The 17,921-nt window shown below is 49.2% G+C and overlaps 1 protein-coding gene across 2 annotated transcripts in view; it reads right to left on the bottom strand.

Moving 5' to 3' along the window:
- STYXL1 (serine/threonine/tyrosine interacting like 1) overlaps positions 1 to 17,921 on the bottom strand; it is a 68,650-nt gene that overhangs the window by 23,458 nt on the left and 27,271 nt on the right. For both annotated transcript variants that reach the window (XM_019804048.2, XM_011230151.3), the window contains exons 3-5: positions 17,107 to 17,168; positions 10,770 to 10,920; positions 6,075 to 6,220 (exon numbers count right to left, since the gene is read on the bottom strand). In XM_019804048.2, coding sequence (XP_019659607.1) covers positions 6,075 to 6,220; positions 10,770 to 10,920; positions 17,107 to 17,168 — 359 coding nt within the window. The remainder of the gene's footprint in view (positions 1 to 6,074; positions 6,221 to 10,769; positions 10,921 to 17,106; positions 17,169 to 17,921) is intronic.

The following is a 17,921-nucleotide window of genomic DNA, read 5'->3' as shown; positions in this document are numbered from 1 at the left end:
AATGTGGCTCAGCATTAGAAAGATAATTCAGAATAAGGAGACTGACTTGCATGAGGAGTTAGAAGGCTGATAGTAACAGGATGGAGCCACTGCGCCGTGGGACAGCACGCCGCATCTGAACGCGGACATCCCACTTACCCCCCACGGCACCTGCGTGCACTTTTCCAGGTGCACGAAGATTGGCATCTGATACCCCTTGACGCAGAGCTGCATAAATCCAGTGGGGGGGGGCCTTATATTATTACACATTATAATTGTATTATATTATAATATTATTGAAGGGACAGCCCTTTTATTACATAATTACATATTATATTAACAACATAATTATAATTGTATTATTTTTGGAGGCCTCCAGAATTTTAACACCTTCTTAAAAGAAAAAAACCACTATGGGGCGCCTGGGTGGCACAGCGGTTAAGCGTCTGCCTTCAGCTCAGGGCGTGATCCCGGCGTTACAGGATCGAGCCCCACATCAGGCTCTTCCGCTATGAGCCTGCTTCTTCCTCTCCCACTCCCCCTGCTTGTGTTCCCTCTCTCCCTGGCTGTCTCTATCTCTGTCGAATAAATAAAAATCTTTAAAAAAAAAAAAAAAAGAAAAAGAAAAAAACCACTAAAACTACTCACATAGAGCCTGTTTGTCATTAGGAAATAAATTGATGAGCTGATGTAGACAGGTAGGGGGGACGGGACACCACCTAAATGGGAGTTCACTGGAATTCCAGGTCCAAAGTTATGGTATGAAAAATTGGGGTTTCTTTGAAAAACAAAGACACAAAGAGAAAGATTATTCCTACATTCCCCCAAAGCGTGTCCTAGGAAACAGCGGTCACTCGCAATGCGCTGTGAAAAAAGTTTAGAGAATCAAGTACATATGGGAAGCAGTACCTAGGCTATCCCTGTCTCAGAAATTCACAACATAGGTTACCAAGTAAAGGCAGGAGAAGTAAAAGGCAGTAAAGAAACCTGCTAACTACAGCTACTATGGAAAAGAGTACGGAGTTTTTTCAACCACTTAAAAATAGAACCACCATATGATCCAGCCATCCCACTTCTTGGTCTATATCCAAAGGAAATGAAATCACGATGTTGAGGGAGTATCTCCTGTCTTCCCTGCAGCATTATTCACCGTAGCCAAGACACAGAAACAACCTAAGTGTCCATCGGCAGATGAATGGATAAAGAAAATGTGGCACGTACACAGAATGGGATATTATCCAGTCATGAAATGGAAGGACATCCTGTCGTTTGGGACAACATGGGTAGACCTGGAAGGCATTACGCTAACTGAAGCACAGGAAAACCTCGTCTTATTGTGCTTCCCTTAATTTTGCTTCAGAGATACTGAAATTTTTACAGGTTGAACATTTGTGGCCACGCTGCATTGGGCAAGTCAATCGGTCATGTTTTTCTACCAGCATTTGTTCACTTCATGTCTCTGTGTCACATTTTGGACATTCTCACAAAATTTCCAACCTTCTCATTGTTATTACATGCATTATGGGGATCTGTGATCAGTGGTTATGACCCACTGAAAGCTCAGATGATGGTTAACATTTTTTTAGTAATAAAGTATTTTTAATTAAGGTATGTCCATTTTTGGGGCGCCTGGATGGCTCAGTCGGTGAAGCGTCTGCCTTTGGCTCAGGTCATGATCCCAGGGTCCTGGGATCAAGTCCTGCATCAGGCTCCCTGCTCGGTGGGGAGTTCTCCCTCCGCCCTTCACCTGGCTCATGCTCTCTCTCTCTTTTTCTAATAAATAAAATCTTAAAAAAAAAAAAAAGTTCTGTCCACCAGGTTTTTTTTTAGACGTAATGCTAATGCCCACTTAACAGACTATAATATAGTCTAAACATAACTTTTATACACAACAAAAAATTCATTTGCCTTGCTTTATTACAATATTTGCTTTATTGCAGTGGTCTGGAACCAAACCCACAATATTTCCAAGGCATGCCTATAAGTCAGACAGAGAAAGACGACTACTGCATGATCTCACTTATATGTGGAATATGAAAAGGCCAAATTCATAGACACAGAGAATAGAACAGTGGTTGCCAGGGCCTGGGGAGTGGAGGAAATGGAGATGTTGCTCAAAAGGGCATAAACTTCCAGACATAAGAGGCACACATTCATGGGGACTTTAGTAAACAATACTGTATTATATACCTGAAAGTTGCTGGGAGAGTAGATCTTAAATGTTCTCACCACACACACAAAAAAAAAAGGTAACTAGGTGAGGTGATGGATGGGTTCATTAACCCTATTTGGTGATCATTTCACAATATACAGATGTATCGAATCAACACATCGTACACCTTAAACTTCTATATGTTAGATGTCAAGTATATCTCAATAAAACTGAAGGGAAAAATTTACAAAATCTGTTTGTTCCAAGGTAAGATTATGAGAGTGTCAACCATGTGGTTAGAAAAAAAATTGTCATCAAATAAGAATTTATAAACTAGTTGGAAAACAGCCAGTAAAGCATGGCGGGCTAAGACTGTTCTCAAAGTGTACCTCTGGGGTACTGCTAAGAACCTTCCTACTGGTTGCTCAGGCTCATTCTGTAGCCCAGATGTTTGTAATAACACAGTGGCTACATGTTTATTATTGGCATGGGTTGAAATCACTTGTCATATTGAGTACGAAAGCCAGACATAACCTCAAGAAAATACACACACACCCCACTCACGTTGTATAAACTCTTGTTTCCAGCACGATCTGTTTAGCGGTCCCTTTTTTGCATGAGTATCCCATGGGAAATGCTGACCTATGTGATTTCAAAGGTCAAACCTAGTTCTAAAATTCCTCTGGCTGCAAGTTGGACTCCGAAGTACCACAGGCTACTTTGGCTGCCCAGAGGTTTCAGAGCCTTGTGGCCTTAGCACATCTCCCCTCCCAGTGAGCCCACCACATGCCCACATCCTTCCCAAGCTGTCAGCCTCGAAAAGCCTTTCTCAGAGAGCAGATGGCAAGCTGAGCCAACGCTCAAGGGTGAGAAAGGGACACATGACCCAAAGCATCCCCAGAGCTCAGGCTGACCGCACCCAGGACGCTCAGCTTGCTGGAGCCAAAGGACACCCCCCCCTCCAGTTTCATCTGGAAAATCTCACTGAACACCAGACACAGATTTTTTTTTTTTTTTTTTTTTTTTTTACAGAGAGAGACAGCCAGTGAGAGAGGGAACACAGGCAGGGGGAGTAGGAGAGGAAGAAGCAGGCTCCCAGCGGAGTAGCCTGATGTGGGGCTGGATCCCAGGACTCTGGGATCACGCCCTGAGCCGAAGGCAGACACTTAACGACTGAGCCACCCAGGCGCCCCCGGACACGGATCTATCAACTCTTCCTGCTGCTTTCAAACCAGCTTCCCTTCCTGTGGCTGTGTGGCAGGGAAAACACGCTGGGCTGTTGAGAATTAGCGTGTGTTAATTCTAGATCCTGTGATTTTGACACCCACATCTATGAGGATGTCCAGACTGAGCCCGCTGCCCTCCCCCACACTGCCTCCGCCTCCCGTGTCCCCCCACCTGTCATCCACATGGGGAACCAGGGCAATAACCGCAGACTCCTTCCTTCTCCCATGTCCCGCCCTCCCCCTCCCCCACTGTGTCTAAAAGAGTTTCCCGACTCTGTTCTCCCCTCACCGTTGCTGGCTTCCACCTTTCCCAGACCCACCCGACCCCCATGGGTCTGCTTTCCACACTGCGATCGCTGGTGAACTTTCTCAAGTTCAATCGGGCGGTGCCAGCCAGCCCGGGGCTCACCACCATCTCTCTCTAGTGAGGGCTTCACGTCTTAGTCATGGAACCTTTTGCTCCAAGAGAAATCTCATTTAAGGGAGGCCACAGGTAAAACAGAGGAAATGAGAAGCCGCTCTGTCTAAAGGCCACGTTCAGCGCCCCCACCCGCCCTCCTAGGACGAGTCCCTTGGGGAGCAGTAAGGACACCCCTGCTTTCCAGCATCTCAGGGCACGTAGAGCACGTAGCAGAAGGGGAGTGGGGCTTTCATTCTTGCCCTTGAACTACTAACGAAGGTCCCAAAGCAGGGAGAGACAAATTCTAGGTGCTACACTCTAAGGAGGGCCACAGACACCTAGGGCAGAGCCCTGTCGGCTGCCACCAGCAGCCACCACGCACCCTGCCCCCCAATCTACATAAGACGGGACAAGGGCAAGTCACAGGTGTATACACGTGTCAACATTAACTAAAAAGTGCATTTAAATATGTTGCAGTCCCTCCTATGTCGACAAACTTCCTTACAGGTTACTGAACCTCACACTAAAGTTTTTTCAAAAGGGAGGGAGGTGAGTTATCAGCCGGGTGAGGTTTGCAGAGAAATACTTATTTTGCACAACGAAAAGCCAAGAAGGAGAGCTCCTCTAGGAGTGAGCAGTGCCTGGCAGGACGGAGAGACGGGCGGTACACCTGCGGAGCAGAAAATCATAGTGCGAAGGGGCGCAGGTGTGGTCGGGGGCTCATGGATTGCCTAAGTAAAACAAGGAATTGGGGGTGCTCCTGGCAGGAAGTCTCGGCTGGCTTTCTCTGAAAGATCCTTAGTAGCAGATGGGGCCCCTAAGCCGGGGCCCAAGGACACCAGCAGCTAAGGCCCCCAGCAACATACAGAACCAGCCGGACCAGAGTGAGAAGGCATGGCCCCACCACTGACAGGCAGCCAGTCCCACAAGACAGGCCCACCCTGGACCCCCCAGCACTGAAGTCACAGGCCTGGAGGCAGAGAAGAGAGGAGAGGTCCCTGCAGCTAACCCACACCTCTGGCTACTCCCACCCTCAGCTCTGGGGGATGGGAAGAGATGAGACTTGATTCAGATCTGAGATTGGAAGGTGAAACTAGACTCGCTTTTCCTCTGCTTTAAGAAATTACTCCAGGGGCACCTGGGTGGCACAGCGGTTAAGCGTCTGCCTTCGGCTCAGGGCGTGATCCCAGTGTTATGGGATTGAGCCCCACATCAGGCTCCTCTGCCATGAGCCTGCTTCTTCCTCTCCCACTCCCCCTGCTTGTGTTCCCTCTCTCGCTGGCTGTCTCTCTCTCTGTCGAATAAATAAATAAAAATCTTTAAAAAAAAAAAAGAAAGAAATTACTCCAAAAATATGCAAAAGTAGAGAGAAGAATGTAATAAAGCCCTGGGTCGATCACCCATTTGCAAACATCATCAACTAATGGCCAGTTTAGTTTTAGCTCTATCCTCACCCACTTCCCAACACACCCTGGATTATTTTGAAGGAAATGCTAGATGTCGCATTGTTTTACTCCGTAAATATTTCTGTATCTCTGAAAAATCCAGTTAACACACACATTTCCCCTATCATTTTATGATTAGCTTGAAAGTAGCCAGAACTTCTGGAATCTGCCCAAGATCCTGCTAAAGGCAAAGAGCCAAATGTAATTACTAGAAAAAACAGGGGCCCCGCATGTCTACATCCCACTGCATTTAGACTCTTGAATAAGCCCTCCCCCACCCTCCAGAGGCCAGCCCCTGCCGGTTGGTCATGGCCCCCCCCCCCATGGCCACCCCATGCCTGCCTCAGCCACCCTCCACCCACTTCTCTTCCTTGCAAGCTCCTCTTCCTTCTTCCGGTCTGGCTCCAGGAGGGGCCTCGCCTCTGGACTCCGGACACAGGGGGCGCCCCTTGTCTCTTCTGCTAGCCAAGAAAGCCTCCTAGGCAGGATGCTAGCTCGTCTTTTCTGTGTTCTCTGGGCTTGTGGATCCAGACAGCAGAGAATGGATGGGCAGCCTCAAATCATGGCACCCCTGCCTGTCTTTGATGACGGCCCACCATCCAGAGCTCCCCCTGGGACCCCTGCCCTCTGGACGGGCCCCCTCTTCACCACCACACTGACTCCGGCCTGAATCCGGTGATGAGAAATTCACCCTCGTGGCCTGAACCTCCTGGCTGCCCCAGGTCCATTTCCCAAGCACGGTCTCCTCCAGCCCCTTCCACCATTCCCATGTCACTGGCCTCCTCTTTCCCCTCCCCTGCTCCCCGGCCCTCAGTCCCCAGGGGGAGACCATGCTCCCACCCAAGCCTGCTTGGGCTCAGCACCTGCCTCACCTGCAGCATCCAGATGATCTTCTGCGTCCGGAGGAAGTGGTACATGGCTGAGAAGCGCTCGTAGCCTCCTTTCAGGACGCAGACGGGGTGGCGGGTGAAGTGGGCCAGCACTCTGCCACACTCCACGGCAGCTCCGGGCACCAGCTCTAAGAGCAGAGACCAAAGAGGTGATCGCCCCTGTCTGCCTAAAGCTCCAGTCAATGTCCACTCGATTTGGAAAAGCAATGCTCTAGGAACCCAAAGCAAATCTAACAGGACAGGAGTGTTAACAACTCAAATTCAAAACGCCGCTTTCTACTAAGTAAGTTGATCCTTCTTTTCCGTAAATTCTTAAATGATATAGATCTCCACAAGATCGCAAAGAAAGGGGATTTAACAGAAGGGAAATGTCCCTCGTATACGTACCTCACCTATCGTATACTATACCATTCACCTAAAGTGGGTAAAGTAATGGTTTCCAGTATAATCACAGAGTTGTGCAACCATCACCCCAAAAAGAAACCCTGTACGGGTTAGAAGGTTCCACTCCTTTCCCTTCAAACAGCCAGCTTGAGGCAACCACTAATCTAATTTCTCTCTGCGGATTCGCCTACTGTGGACATTTCGTATATGGTTTTGTGTCTGACTCCTTTCGCCTAGCTAGGGTCTCCCGAGTTCATCCGTGTCAGTACTCTGTTCCTTTTTAGGGCTGAGTACTATTCCATCATGCAGAACTACCACCTGTCGTTTATCCGCGCATCTGTTGAGGAGCATTGGGTCATTTCCACGTCTTGGCTGCTGTGGATGGTGCTGTGAACACTTGTGTGCAAGGCTCTGTGTGCACAGGTCTTCATCTCGGGTATGAACCTCAGAGCAGAACTGAACCATACGGTAACTCTGCGTTTAACGTTTTGAAGGAAACACCTAACTGTTCCGTGGCACCTTATCCATCTCACACTCTGACCAGTGGAGCAAGAGGGCTCCAATTTCCCCACATCCTCATCGACACCTGTTAGTAGCCATCTTTTTGATCGTGGCCATTCTCGTGGGTGTGAAGGGACGATTCATTGTGGGTTGGACATTGATTTAATCTTAAGTGCCTTCACTGAGCTGCAGAATCACCAGGCAACTGTATCCAAAATAGATATCTATCGGCAAGTTTGCATACTCAAGGCGGAGCCAAGACACCCCCAAGGCCAGGATCTGAGCCCTAAAGACAAATACCAAGCTGCAGACTCTGGAGAGCCAGCTTAAAGGGGGAAGGGAGGGGCGCCTGGGTAGCACAGTCGTTAAGCGTCTGCCTTCGGCTCAGGGCGTGATCCCGGCGTTCCGGGATCGAGTCCCACATCGGGCTCCTCCGCTGGGAGCCTGCTTCTTCCTCTCCCACTCCTCTGCTGTGTTCCCTCTCTCGCTGGCTATCTCTCTGTCACATAAATAAATAAAATCTTTAAAAAATAAATAAATAAAATAAAAAAATAAAGGGGGAAGGGAGGGGGCATGGGCTCTGACTTCCACATTGAACCTCTGTCCAGAGACAGTCAATTCCAGCAGGGGCTGCTGAGGACAACAGGGGCCTGAGATCCGTCTGGAGGACTGGATCTGGAGGAAGAGCCTGGGGTCAGCAGCCAGGCCAGGAGAGAAACTGGAGCTGGCGGAACAGGAGCCAAACCCTATCCTAGAAGGCCTGGCTTAGAAGCCAGAGTCCTGGGTGTCTCAACACCATCTCCCTCTTGAGCAAGAGACTGAATGATGGCTGAGCGGTCAGAGGGCTCGGGAGAGGGGAGTCCCAGGACACAGTGCCGCTGCCTTTAAACTGGACAGCTTCTCCCCTGCCAACGTCACATGACCGGCTGGAGGCTTATTCACTGGGGGGCCACGGGGTCAGTGCCGGAGAAGGGCCAGTTTCCAGAATAATTAGAGATTTCAGAGGAAAGCCTTGAGGACAGTCCAGGGCCCAGGCCACCCAGTCACAGATATGATGGGGTTATTAACATTAACTTGATTTTTAATCCTATTAATCTTGAGTTCTCCAATGACACAAGGCTTTGCATGCTTTGAATTGGGCACCCACTGCTTCAGGAGGACGCGAGACCCCATCCAGGCCAAGGGGCTCTCCACTCAGCGGCGAATTTTAAGTTAAATTACTTTTGGTCCTTAGCCAGACAATTGGCTTGAAAGTCAGGCTTTGTTCAGAGAGCAGGGGGAAAAAAATTGCCCACATTCCCAAAGCTTCCCCCCCCCCCCGCAGTTGTGGTCAATGACCCAGCCCAGGAAACTCCAACCACACCTATCAAGAGCCCCGTTTGAAGGGTCTATAATCCATATGTTGTAAGGAAGGCAGGCTGATTTAATGTAAGGGAAATGTCTCTCCTCCAAGAAGGGGGCTGCTCTGTGCCTAGTAAAAGGAGTTTAGAGAAAGAGCCCCATGGGCCAAGACAAGGGAAGGTACTCTCCAGGTTCCTAAGAAGAGACCCAGCTGAGAAGGTAAAAACACCATGTCTGTGGGGGCAGGGGTGCAAAAAACCACCTGCGCCCTGCTCCCACTAGGAATCCTGAGACCGCGTCCTCCACCCTCAGCAGGGTGGGAGAGGAGAGAAACAGCCACAGCCCAGGGACCAGCAGCACCTGTGGAACGCCTGGGAAGGAGGGCACAGAGCTAAGGGGAGGGAACCACTCCTGACTCACCCTAGACAGGGACATTTCAGCCACAGACACAGCAAGGACAGAGGCCCAGGGCCCAAAGCCACACAGGAGAGCGGCACCTCCCCAGGAGGGCAGCAGGAGAGGAGCACACAGAGCAACCGGTGCTTCTAGAATATGATGGAGGCTCCACCCACGTCCCGATTCCCTTGGGGAGTGGGGAGGTGGGTGCTTAACAGTAGAAAGGGGAAGGGGATGGGGAGAGAAACCTCGAAATGGTCTTTTACCCCAGAGACTCTGCATTCACCTGAAAGATGCCATTTTAAAGGAGAAAAGTGCCTTGAGTGGACAAGGTGAGTGTGTGTGTGTGTGTGCGTGTGTACGCACACGTGCATGCAGTTTGAGGTTTTGCTGTGTTGTTTTGCAGTTGTGGTTTCCTACTGAGTGAGAATGGGGGCTCCATGAGGTCATTTATAGAACATAGAGGGGGTTATCTTTATTGACCACTGTTTCCTATGGTTTCAGGGTCCAACCTACAATCCTAGGATTGCAGACTGGAACCCATCCAACCTGATAAGCTTGGGAAAGAGGGAACAGTATCTTGGCAAAGGACCTCCTGGGAAGACTGGTTTTATTAAAGATGGAAGCCTATCGCCACCCAGTGACCACTGCTGTGAATGCCCAGGCCCACGGAAACCCCACATATACTCACAACTGAGCCACGAGCGGCAGAGCCCCTATGCCAACAGCTAGGGATTGTCAGCCCCCCAACCAGGGGCTGGGTGGAGAACGCAGGGGCGCCTCAGAAAACAGGTCAGAAGATTAGAGCCGACCACGCATTGCTCTCCAGCTCCACTCAGAACCAACCTGCCCGAATCCTGACCCCACCACTTACTAGGTGTGGTGGTTCCAAACACGGTCCACAAATTCTTTCAAATACAAGAAATAATATTTGAAAGAATATAAAGGGAGGTTGAGTCTGATTCCTTACCCCTTGAGGGTAGGCTGCACTCCATGACTTCCTTCTAATGAACAGAATGGGGCAGAAGTGACCAGAAGTCTCAGGACTCAGTCGCAAGAGCCATGTGGCTGTCCCTGGCTCTCTTGGATGGCCCGTTCTAGGGGAAACCAGCTGCCGTGTCACAAGACCATCCAAGTGGTCCTACGGAGAGATCCAGGTGGGGGGGAACAGAGGCCTCCTGGCCGTACCCGTGTGAGTGAGGCACCTTGGATGCAGATCAGCCCGGCCCAGTCAGCCCTTCAGATGACAGCGACCCTAGCCAGCATCTCAACTGCAATCTCAGCGGACACGCCGTACCAGAGCCCAGCACCAGTTAATTAAGGTTTGCTGCAGTAAGCAACGGAGTTTGGGGGTAATTCTTTACATGGCAGTAAATAACTAAATCAACATATGTAGGATCTTGAGTGAGTTACTGCATGCACCTTTCTGGGCCTCAATCTCCCCATCTATAAAATGGGAATATTACCATTAGAGACCATTCTCCATGGCCTCTCAGGTTTCTATGTGTCCTGTGAACAAAGATACTGGCTTTTTAAGAGTATTTGTATAACAAACATCCTTGGACGATAGACCGTTTCTCCCTCTACAGCCAGGGGCGGGCAGTCTTTCTGCCCATTATAAAAAATTAAGGCCCTGGGAGCACCTGAGTGGCTCAGTCGGGTAAGCAGCTGACTTCGGCTCAGGTCATGATCTCAGGGTTTTGGGATGGAGCCCCACATTGCATCTGGCTCTGCACTCAGCAGGAAGTCTTCTTGTCCCTCCACCCCTCTCCCTGCTCGTGCTCATGCTCTCTCTCTCAAATAAATAAAGTCTTTTACAAAAAGAAAAAAAAAAGATTCAGTCCCCTGAGCTCAGAGTTCTCCTGTAATACAACCCACTGTGTGGGTAGGTTGTCCTCGGCCCTCTTCCTGTCACCCTGTGAGAATGGGGGCTTGGGCACCAGAGCAAGGAAAGGAGGACATTCCGGCTACTTTCGCTGCTCTAAGTAATAAAGTCCATCGACTCTGACTTGATCACCACCAGCTGCTGTTCCGGCCGCGCTCTGAAACACCTACCTTGTCTGCTATCGTCAGAACTGTCATCCTCGTCCTCCTTGTTGTCCCCTCTTAAGATGATCTCCAGGGTGCTGGTGTTGTTATCATACACCACACAGTATTTCACGCACTCCAGATCCACAGACTCCGGGATAAGATACTCATTTGCCCTCTAAAGAAACCACGGGAGAAGTCAGTTGGTGGGTGGGTTCAGCTGGGCACATACTCCCCGCACTCCAGCCCTGGGTGCAGCTGGAGGGAGGACCGTGCCTGTTCCCCCGACTACACACACAGTCCCAGCAGCACCGAGAAGGGACCGGTGAGTGTGCTGGATGCCAAGCACCTTCCACACCCATGTGCCCTGCTGTGACAAAGCTGACCACAGCTGGCCGGACCAGAGACAGTGTCCTGACCAAAGAAGAGCTGGTCTATCGAGAGGCCCACAGCCCAGTAGGTGGCCTAGCGTGTGTGCTCTCAGAGCAGCCGAGGCCAAACTGATGACATCTCTCTGGGAGAGGGTAGTTGGTGATGGAGGCCTAATCCAAAACCTGCCATAAAAAGGGCAGTGAGCAGAAGGCTTAGATAAGCAGAAGTCACGAGCAAGCGGATATAACGTGTCAGACTCAGATGTACGCTGTGAGAGCGGGAACTTTTGTTCTTCTGTAGTCACTGATGCACCCTGAGCTTCTAGAACTGTACCTGGCACATGACTATAAATACAGTCAGAGGAAGGAAAGGGCAAACAGGAACCAGGACGTCGTGAGCAGCTGGGAGCGGCTAAGTTGCCGGGAAGGTGGGCCACGGGGGCAGAACAATGCCCAGGACCCCAAAGGGCATCCCAGAGCTCGAGGAGGCCTGGCTGGGTGGTGGCTGAGAGGTTAGAGGGTCGCATGCCTCCTGAAGGCCCCCACTACTCAGAGAATCCCGAGCCTGACTGTCCCTTCCAACCTTGTCTGGCTGACAGATATGGCCGAGACAGGGCCTGCAGGTGGGGTAGGGCGAGTACATAACGATTCTTCTACAAGGCAGTCAAGCAAGGCCTGTGGAGGGACAGACCAGAAAGTTCTCTGGGATGGAGAGGGGAGGAATCCTGTTTGTCTGGAGGAGCTAGGAGAGAGCCGGTGCTCAGGACGAGCAGGGTTTGCACAGATAATGAGAGAAAGGGGGGTTTCTGGGTATGGAGAACAACATGAGAAAGGGGACAGGAGTGGAGACGTGGAGCAGGTGGGAGGGCAGGACAGATGGGGCTGGGCATTCGCTCGTTCGCTCAATAAGCATACGTTGAGGGTCTACTCTACACTTACGCCGTCTGAGGCTCTGGAATACAGAGCTTCAAAGCGGCACAGGAAACACCTGAGTTGGCCCAGAGGACGCAGAAAGGTTGTGCAGGGTGGGAGGGATTGGAGCTGGGGCTGCAAGGGCGAGGGGAAATCTGCCAGATGGACAAGAGTGGGGACAACGTTCCAGACAGAAGGAACAGCTTCCGGTCATTCATTTTAGTCAACAAACATGCTGAGCACATCCCAGATGCCAGGGACCAGACCGAGCCTCCGGGGTATGGTGATGAGAAAGGCACACGCATCCCTGTGCTCCCAGCAAAAGGTCTGGAAGCCTGAGACAGCAGTATGCTGGGGGGAGGGGGGCGGAGACGGGGGACGACATACTCTATATCCTAGATTAAGAGACTTGGTTGGGGTGCCTGGGTGGCCCCATCGGTTAAGCATCTGCCTCTGGCTCAGGACACGATCCTGGAGTCCTGGGATGGAGCCCCTAGTTGGGCTCCCTGCTCAGCGGGGAGTCTGCTTCTGCCTCCCCTCCCCCCTTTCCTGCTCCCGCTCCTGCTCTCTCTGTTGGTCCTCTCTTAAATAAATAAAATCTTTAAAAAAAATAATAAAGTGCACGTCAGTTATAGGATATATTTCAATTTCAAAAATATTCAAATATGGGGGGGATATGTGCATCTTAGAAGCAAGGAAACGCAGTACGGCAGTGCTGTTGAGGCGCCAGGTGAGAACGGGAGCAGGGAGGCCAGGCGAGGGAGGTGGTCCACGGAGCTGGAGGCTGTGTGTCCTGCTGGGGCTGTGTGGGGCTGCTGGCAGGAAAGTTGGGGAGGGGAGCCAAGAGGTGTCAGCCTGGCTGAGGCCCAGAGAATGTCTCTTCCAGAGCTGGGGGTGCTGCCAGAATCACAAGACTATGCAGATCTGAGAGTGGAGCCAGAAACCGAAGGCCATAAATGACAAAGGGGCTCTGAATAGGCTGTAGAAAGCAGAGAAAGCTCTGAAATGTGAATTAAGAGCTAGACATTGAGGGGCACCTGGGTGGCTCAGTCATTAAGCGTCTGCCTCGGCTCAGGGCGTGACCCTGGGGTCCTGGGATCGAGCCCCACGTCGGGCTCCCTGCTCCTCTGGGAGCCTGCTTCTTCCTTTCCCACTCCCCCTACCTGTGTTCCCTCTCTCTCTGGCTCTCTCTCTCTGTCAAATAAACACATAAAATCTTAAAAAAAAAAAAAAAAAAAAAAAAAAAAAACCAAAANATTTTGATGGATTCCTGTCTCACATTGAGGTCTTTCATCCATTTGGAGTTTATTTTTGTGTATGGTGTGAGAGAGTGGTCAAGTTTCATTCTTTTGCATGTAGCTGTCCAATTTTCCCAGCACCATTTATTGAAGAGACTGTCATTTTTCCACTGGATGTTTTCTCCTGCTTTGTCAAAGATTAGTTGCCCAAAGAGCCGAGGGTCCATCTCTGGGTTCTCCATTCTGTTCCATTGGTCTATGTGTCTGTTTTTGTGCCAGTACCATGCTGTCTTTGTGATCACAGCTTGCAGTATAGCTTGAAATCTGGCAACGTGATGCCCCCAGCTTTGTTCTTCCTTTTCAACAATTCCTTGGCGATTCAGGGCCTTTTCTGGTTCCACACAAATTTAAGGGCTGTTTGTTCCAGTTCTTTGAAAAATGTCATTGGTATTTTGATTGGGATGGCATTGAAAGTGTAGATTGCTCTGGGTAGCATAGACATTTTAACTATGTTTATTCTTCTGATCCATGAGCATGGAATATTTTTCCATCTTTTTGTGTCTTCTTCAATGTCTTTCAAGAGTGATTTGTAGTTTCTAGAACATAGATCCTTTACGTCTCTGGTTAAGTTTATTCTGAGATAACATTGGCTAACAGACACATGAAAAAATGTTCAAAATCGTTAGCCATCAGGGAAATTCAAATCAAAACCACATTGAGATACCACCTTACGCCAGTTAGAATGGCAAAGATAGACAAGGCAAGAAACAACAATTGTTGGAGAGGATGTGGAGAAAGGGGATCCCTCCTACATTGTTGGNCAGAGAGGATGTGGAGAAAGAGGGAGATCCCTCTTAAACTGTTGGTGGGAATGCAAGTTTGGAAAACAGTGTGGAGGTCCCTTAAAAAGTTAAAAATTGAGCTACCCTATGATCCAGCAAAGCACTACTGGGTATTTACCCCAAAGATACAGACGTAGTGAAGAGAAGGGCCCCAATGTTCGTAGCAGCATTGTCCACAATAGCTAAACTGTGGAAGGAGCCGAGATGCCCTTCAACAGATGACTGGATTAAGAAGCTGTGGTCCATATATACAATGGAATATTACTCAGCTATCAGAAAGAACGAATTCTCAACATTTGCTGCAACATGGACGGCACTGGAGGAGATAATGCTAAGTGAAATAAGTCAAGCAGAGAAAGACAATTATCATATGATTTCTCTCATCTATGGAACATAAGAACTAGGAGGATCGGTAGGGGAAGAAAGGGATAAAGAAAAGGGGGGTAATCAGAAGGGGGAATGAAACATGAGAGACTATGGACTGTGAGANGCAAGTTGGTACAGCCACTCTGGAAAACAGTGTGGAGGTCCCTTAAAAAGTTAAAAATTGAGCTACCCTATGATCCAGCAAAGCACTACTGGGTATTTACCCCAAAGATACAGACGTAGTGAAGAGAAGGGCCCCAATGTTCGTAGCAGCATTGTCCACAATAGCTAAACTGTGGAAGGAGCCGAGATGCCCTTCAACAGATGACTGGATTAAGAAGATGTGGTCCATATATACAATGGAATATTACTCAGCTATCAGAAAGAACGAATTCTCAACATTTGCTGCAACATGGACGGCACTGGAGGAGATAATGCTAAGTGAAATAAGTCAAGCAGAGAAAGACAATTATCATATGATTTCTCTCATCTATGGAACATAAGAACTAGGAGGATCGGTAGGGGAAGAAAGGGATAAAGAAAAGGGGGGTAATCAGAAGGGGAAATGAAACATGAGAGACTATGGACTATGAGAAACAAACTGAAGACTTCAGAGGGGAGGGGGTGGGGGAAGGGGATAGACTGGTGATGGGTAGTAAGGAGGGCACATATTGCATGGTGCACTGGGTGTTATACGCAACTAATGAAGCATCAAACTTTACATCGGAATCTGGGGATGTACTGTATGGTGATTAACATAATATAATAAAATAAAATAAAAAAAAGGAAAAAAAAAAAAGAAGATGTGGTCCATATATACAATGGAATATTACTCAGCCATCAGAAAGAACGATTAACCAACATTTGCTGCAACATGGATGGGACTGGAGGAGATTATGCTAAGTGAAACAAGTCAAGCAGAGAAAGACAATTATCATATGGTTTCACTCATTTATGGAACACAAGAAATAGGAAGATCGATAGGAGAAGAAAGGAAAGAAGAAAGGGGAGTAAACAGAAGGGAGAATGAGCCACGAGAGACTATGGATTCTGGGAAACAAACTGAGGGCTTCAGATGGGAGGGGGATAGGGGAATGGGATAGGCCGGTGATGGGTATTAAGGAGGGCACATATTGCATGGTGCACTGGGTGTTATACGCAAATAATGAATCATGGAACATTACATCAAAAACTAAGGATATACTGTATAGTGACTAACATAACATAATAAAAAATTATTAAAAAAAAAAGAAAACCCCGGAAGGGTGGGGGGGTAGCAGGTAATGATGGGTTTGGGATGGGGAGAGGGGGTGTTAGGCAGCAGGCTCATCCTATAGTCAAACGCTCTACCACTGAGCTAAACCCCCAAGCAGCAAGCTTATCCTGGAAAAATGCCTGAGCCGGGGCTCGGGCTCCCCCTCAAGTCCGCGTGGCAAAGGGCCAGAGATGGAGGGCATCCCAGCACAGCGTCAGTGGGAAGGGCAGGGTCAGCGTTGCCAGACAAAACTTCAGAAGTAAAACAGACGGGACAGCTCATTGCAGTTGGACAGCTGACGCTGGAAGCCTGAGCGAAATCTCTGCGCACGAAGATGCACTGACAGACCGGAAGGAGACCAAGGACGGACCAGTGACTGTCTTCAGACAGCGGCAGGACAAGAGGAAGCTGAAGCAAGGACACAGAGGAGAAACCGGGGCAGACAGACAGATGTTGGGAGAAGAGGGTGGAGGCTGTGGTCGGGACAGAGGACAGAGATGGATTTGAGCGGAGGCTGCCAGGCTTGGCAATGACTTGAAAGAGAGAAGATACCCCGTGAGGCTGGAGGAAGGGGGCTCACTGCAGGAGGGGGCATCGCGACTGCGTGCAGGGCTCATTCTTTTTATAAAGGTGGAATAAGGGGCACCTGGGTGGCTCAGCGGGTTAAGCGTCTGCCTTCTGCTCGCTCAGGTCGTGATCCCAGGGTCCTGGGACAGAGCCCCACATACGGCTTCCTGCTCAGAGGGGAGTCTGCTTCTCCCTCTTCCTCTGCGCCTCCCCCTACCTGTGTGCACACTCTCTCTAGTAAATACTTTTTTTTTTTTTAAGGTGGAATGAGGGAGGAGCAGGGAAGTGAGGGAGGAGCAGGGAAGTGAGGAAGGGAAGGAAAGTGGCTTCCATTTTTGGATTATAATTTTTTTAAGTTTATTTAAGTTATCATTACACCCAGAGGGGGGCTCAAACCTGCAACCCCGAGATCAAGAGTTGCTTGCCCTTCGGTCTGAGCCAGCCTGGATTAGAGTAATTATCTCCATGGCTTATTATTGTCTGTTCCTGAGTAGGACAGAAGACAATGAGCCGAGGGCATCTTGTATTCTGTTGTATCCCCCAAGGTCTGGAACAGTGCCTGGCCCATCAAGGAATTAAATCAATATTTGCTCAGTGAAGCTGTTGGCCATGATGGGGTGGTAGGGACACCTTAGGGAGCACGTGAGGGGTGTGGGAGTCCCTCCTGGTGGATGCACAGGGGGTGGTCCTGCCTCTGCTGCCCACAGTGTCCCCCACCATTCTGCCTCCTGGATCTAGGATAAAATCTCCCATCTCCCCCCAACCTCCTGCAAGATAGCCAGCCTGCCCCACATTCTGACTCTGCCAGTATACCTTCTTCACTCGACGGGCTGTAATCACATGGCTTTCGTCATACTCCCATTTGGAACGCACATCTGGAAAGGAAAAGTACTTTATAACTGTATTTGCAAAGGAGCATATCACCAAACTACTTAGAATACTTGCACCGTCCTCCACATATATTTGTTTGGCAGTTAGGTGATAGCAATTGTCAGTTTAAAACTCAAGGCATGTGGGACCCCTGCGTGGCTCAGTTGGTGAAGCGTCTGACTCTTGCTTTCTGTTCAGGGCATAACCTCAGGGTTGTGAGATCGAAATTGTGTCAAGATCCACGCTCAGCGGAGAGTGTACTTGGGATTCTCTCTTTCCCTCTTCCTCTCCCCACCTCATCCCTGCTACCACATGCTCTCTCTCAAATAGGTAAATCTTTAAAAAATAAGAAAAAATAAAACTCAAGGTGCGTAGTTCCACTATTCTAGGCTGCCCGCATGACTCTCCCGTCCCATCATACCCACATCCACACATCCTCTTAAGCAGTAGTGAAACTTTGTACCTTTGATTTAAGGGAAGTTTTCTCTGAGGTCCAAAAAAGTGGGGAAGGGAGAAATCAAAGCCAGAGTGAGCTCATACTAAATGCCCCATGGAATTTTAAAACCAAATTCAGACTCTAAAACTTAAGAACTGAGGTTCTAATGCTCCTGCTAGGGCAGAAGATATGACTGATGTCCTCAAAGTTGGGAGGAATATGGAACAGGAACAGAAGCTTATCCACGAATCCTAAAAAGGAATGTTATCCAAAACATCATTTTTTTTAAGATTTTATTTTTTAAGTAATTTCTACACCCAAC

Source organism: Ailuropoda melanoleuca, chromosome 10 (genome assembly GCF_002007445.2).
Source record: "Ailuropoda melanoleuca isolate Jingjing chromosome 10, ASM200744v2, whole genome shotgun sequence".
NCBI lineage: Eukaryota > Metazoa > Chordata > Mammalia > Carnivora > Ursidae > Ailuropoda > Ailuropoda melanoleuca.
Note: the sequence above shows the minus strand (reverse complement) of the source record. Positions and strands in the feature narration are given on the sequence as shown.